This window comes from Nematolebias whitei, chromosome 20 (genome assembly GCF_014905685.2).
Source record: "Nematolebias whitei isolate Nwh7 chromosome 20, NemWhi1, whole genome shotgun sequence".
Classification (NCBI taxonomy): Eukaryota; Metazoa; Chordata; class Actinopteri; order Cyprinodontiformes; family Rivulidae; genus Nematolebias; species Nematolebias whitei.
The window spans coordinates 33,925,511-33,929,581 of NC_056517.1; the positions used below are offsets into that span (position 1 = coordinate 33,925,511).

Sequence of the window (4,071 nt, forward strand, 5' to 3'; positions counted from 1 at the left end):
CCATCCATCCATCCATCCATCCATCCATCCATCCATCCATCCATCCAACCAACCAACCAACCAACCAACCATCCATCATCCATCCAACCAACCAACCAACCAACCAAACAAACAAACAAACAAACAAACAAACAATCCTGCAGAAATTAACCTCTGAACGTACATCTACAACTGATTTACTCAAATAGCTGCCACAGCCAGCTTAAAATGCACAAAAATAACTAAGTTTTACACATATTAAACTAACTTGTGGTGTGGTAGTAGCTGAGACTGATCCCTGACACATATACCAAGTGCTAACGGATTGCACAAGAATAAATGCACTAATCTTCGGCCACCTCAATCATTTGAGGAAACTCTTTTTAAGCAATACAAAAACTACAAAGTTTCTTCAAATGATGGAGGTGGCCGGTTTACTTACGTATACGGTGGCCATCTTGGATTCTGATGCGGCAACCCCATTTTCAATAGCAAGCTTTCTTTCGTCTAGATGCAGCCACACACTAAAATAGAATTCCACACTTCGCTCGCTGACGAGGGACAATGCAATAATAAATTGAGGACCCAACTTTTACGCCATGAATTGACTTAAATAACTTTAGTAAATAATTCAGTTGCTGCCAGGATGTGTTTAACTTCAGACCCTTACGTTTTCTGTTCCAGTGGGATTTATTTATGTTCTGAACACAGTTTTGTTGTTTTAGCATGTCAGCACTAGACTGGTTTGATTATTAACATCCAGGCTTGATTACTGCAGTGTTCTTCTATTTGGAATCAGTCAGACCTCCATTGCACGTTTACAACTGGTTCAAAATGCTGCAGCCCGATTTCTAACTGGTACAGGCAAAAGAGTGCACATTACTCCTGTTCTGGCCTCCTCCCTTCACTGGCTCCCAGTTCACTTTCCAAAAAATCCTTCTGTATGTTTTTAAATCTCTGAGCAGTTCTGCTCCCTCCTATCTCGCTGATCTGCTGCAGCCATATGTCTCAGATGCTTCTATTGGTTCCAGGAACTCATTTGGTGGAGGTGACAGGGTCTTCTCTGTTGCAGGTCCAAAACTGTGGAACGAGTTACCACTGCATGTCAGGGAGGCTCTCTCTCTAACTGTTTTTAAGTTTTGTTTGAAAACTCACTTTTATTCCCGGGTTTTTGACACTGTGTGGGTTGATTTTAACTTGTCTGTTTTCTATAATGTTAGTCATTTAGTTATTGTCTTTATCTCTGTGGATCTATACATTTTATCCTGTTCTTTGCTTGTTTGTTTTTGCTGTACCGCACTTTGGTTGGCCTTGTTGCTGTTTTTAAGTGCTTTATGAATAAAGATAGTATGGCATTGTATTAAAAATGACCAACAAACAAACATGTTTTTTTAATATTCCCATGCATTTTACATGCTTTGGTAATCTTATGCCCATTCTGCAAATTCATAGCTGCATTCATTATTTAAAAATATTCTGTTGTGAAAATAAACCATCTTTTTATGCTTTTATTGGAATATATAATTAGGAGGGATAGTTGAGAGGACCCTTCTGTGCAAAGCATGAGCTGTTTTTTTACCTTGGCGCCCTTCTCTCCTTGTCTGCCCTCTGCTCCAGCGGCCCCTGGGGGTCCCTGCAGAAAATGACAGAACACTTGTTTCAACACTGCACCATAACACACCATGCAACACACAAATACACAGAAACAAGTGGGGTTTGTTTCCGTTTTTAGAAAAAAACGACAACGATTGTGTTAAAAAAGCAGATTTTTTTGTCAGCTCCCGTTCAGCTCCGCATCTTGTCTCCGTCTTCAAGACGTCCCCCTCCATCCGAGTCCCGGCCTGAGAGCCGTCGACGGCTGAGAGGCTGCGATGGGAGCGCTCCTCGAGTCTTAGAGCTTTTATCTCCTGATTCGTCCTCTTGTTGGTGCTGAAGAGGCCGACTCTTCATCAGCACAAAGACAGATTTCAGCCGTGGCGCCGAGCGTCAGAGCAAAGGCGTGCTCTGTTTGTCACATCGAAGGTGCCTTGAAGAATTATCATCACAGCCTTGACAAGATAAAGTTGTTTTTATTTACGAAAATATGACGATAAACAACCCCAGTGCAGTCAAAGTTCATGCTTAATAATCCAGGTAAAAAAAAATCCAACAAAGTTAAGTCAGGTCCTCTGGACGGCTTCTTTTGGTCTTTCATCCAAAGGACTTCATCAGTCTGAGGAGCCACAACAAACTCAGGCTCACAAGTAGCAACACTCACATAGTGGGACAACCAGTTTGATGGTGATAAGAGGATGGTGATAAGGTCCAGAGGACCTGACTTAACTTGTTGGATTTGTTACCTGGATTATTGAACATAAACTTTGATGTTATGAACCACTTTGGTTATGGCTGTCTCAGAGGAGTTCACGTTGAAGAGGGTGGACTGGACTCCAGGAACCATCTTATCAACATCAAACTGGTTGGCCCACTATGGGAGTGTGCTTCTTGTGGGTCTGAGTTTGTTGTGGCTCCTCAGACTGAGGAAGTCCTTTGGATGAAGGATGAAACATTTCAACACATAGAAGCGGTCCAGAGGACTGGACTTAACTTTGTTGGATCCCAATGCAGGGGGCTGCAAAAGTACTCACCCCCCACGTTCTTTCTGTTTTGTTCAAGTTTTGCCTTAAAGCGTGGAACTTAAACATATTTGAATATAAATAATGATTTTATGTAAACACTCAGGATTAATGAAGATCAACGAGAAGGAAAAAGCTTAAACGGTTTGACAAAAATGACCGTATTCGATTCTTTTACAGATGCAGATTAAATAAATCTTCATGACACCAATTTCTGACTATTTGGGTATTTATAAAGTAAAATATTCACAAGCGTACAGACCTAACATCACCGACGGTTCTGAGAACACAGTTCTAACTGTAAAACATGGCGGTGGCGACATCATGATGTGGGGATGTTTCTCTTCAGCAGCGACTGAGAAACTGATCAGAGTTGAAGCAAAGACGGACGGAGCAAACGTTTTGAAGGAAAATGTTTCGAGTCCTCAACGTGACCCTAAACGCACCAGTAAAGAACAGGTCACAGGTTTAAGGAGAACCTGTTAAAGGTTTTGGAATGGTCTGGTCCAAACCCAGAATTTTGGGTTCACCAAAACAATTGTTGGACACAAGCAGCACCTATCCAAATGTTTTGTTTTTTGTTCATCTTTACTTGAGTTACTGCTTTTTATGCAAATTAAAATACACAACTTCCCCCCAATTACCCCTCTAGACACTTTCCAAAGGGGGTGAACACTTTTGCAACTAACTGTAAGATCAAGGAAAAAAATGTTTATATAAAACATAAAAATTGGCAAATCAAATGAGATAAAAACAGATCTTGACTTAGCAGCAATCACCCCCCCCCCCAAAAAAAAAACAACAAATTTTTTTAATCAACTTCAGATTGAACGAATAAATAATAAAAAGGAGCTAAGTGGTTCCTGTTGGTGTAGCTGAGGAATTAAACATTCGGAGGAGCAACCCGGTGGAGACTCTCAGGCCTCCATTCCTTCCTGAGCTGTTTAAGACCAGTGTGATTAAAAAAATGGCCCTTTTCCTCGCCGTAATCCCCAGGCCGTTCAGGCGCTGCGTGCGTTTAGACCGCGCTCGGTAAACAGAATATAAATTTCTCCAGGCGCATTAGAAAAGCAATCAACCTCAGCTTTAAAATGCACCCCATGTCCCCCTCACTCAAAGACCACCGGACGTGGTGCATTTCCTTAAAATGTGTCCATTTTTATGGGAATTTGGAAAAAAACTTTAATGCATCCTCTCAGTTGTAGCTTTGGACGAGCTCGGTTTTATGGATTCATTTCTTTAAACGCGCGCTGGAAACAGACTGAGCTGCTAAAAAGTATTTTATCTTTTTAGAAGGTTTCTCTGAAGCTCATGGCTCCCAGGTCCACTCTGATATGTTGGGAGTTTGTTGTGCTTCACTTAAAACTGGACTTATACTTAGTGATTCAAGGAGATTTGGCCACCATAGTTTTCGGACTATAAGGCACATCGGATTATAAGGCACATCGGATTATAAGGCACATTGGATTATAAGGCA

The 4,071-nt window shown here is 41.4% G+C and overlaps 1 protein-coding gene across 1 annotated transcript in view; it reads right to left on the reverse strand.

Annotated features, from left to right (window-relative positions):
* The window catches only part of col11a1a (collagen, type XI, alpha 1a), a 124,952-nt gene that overhangs the window by 13,743 nt on the left and 107,138 nt on the right, over positions 1 to 4,071 (reverse strand). Inside the window, exon 55 of the mRNA XM_037694096.1 lies at positions 1,559 to 1,612. Coding sequence (XP_037550024.1) covers positions 1,559 to 1,612 — 54 coding nt within the window. The remainder of the gene's footprint in view (positions 1 to 1,558; positions 1,613 to 4,071) is intronic.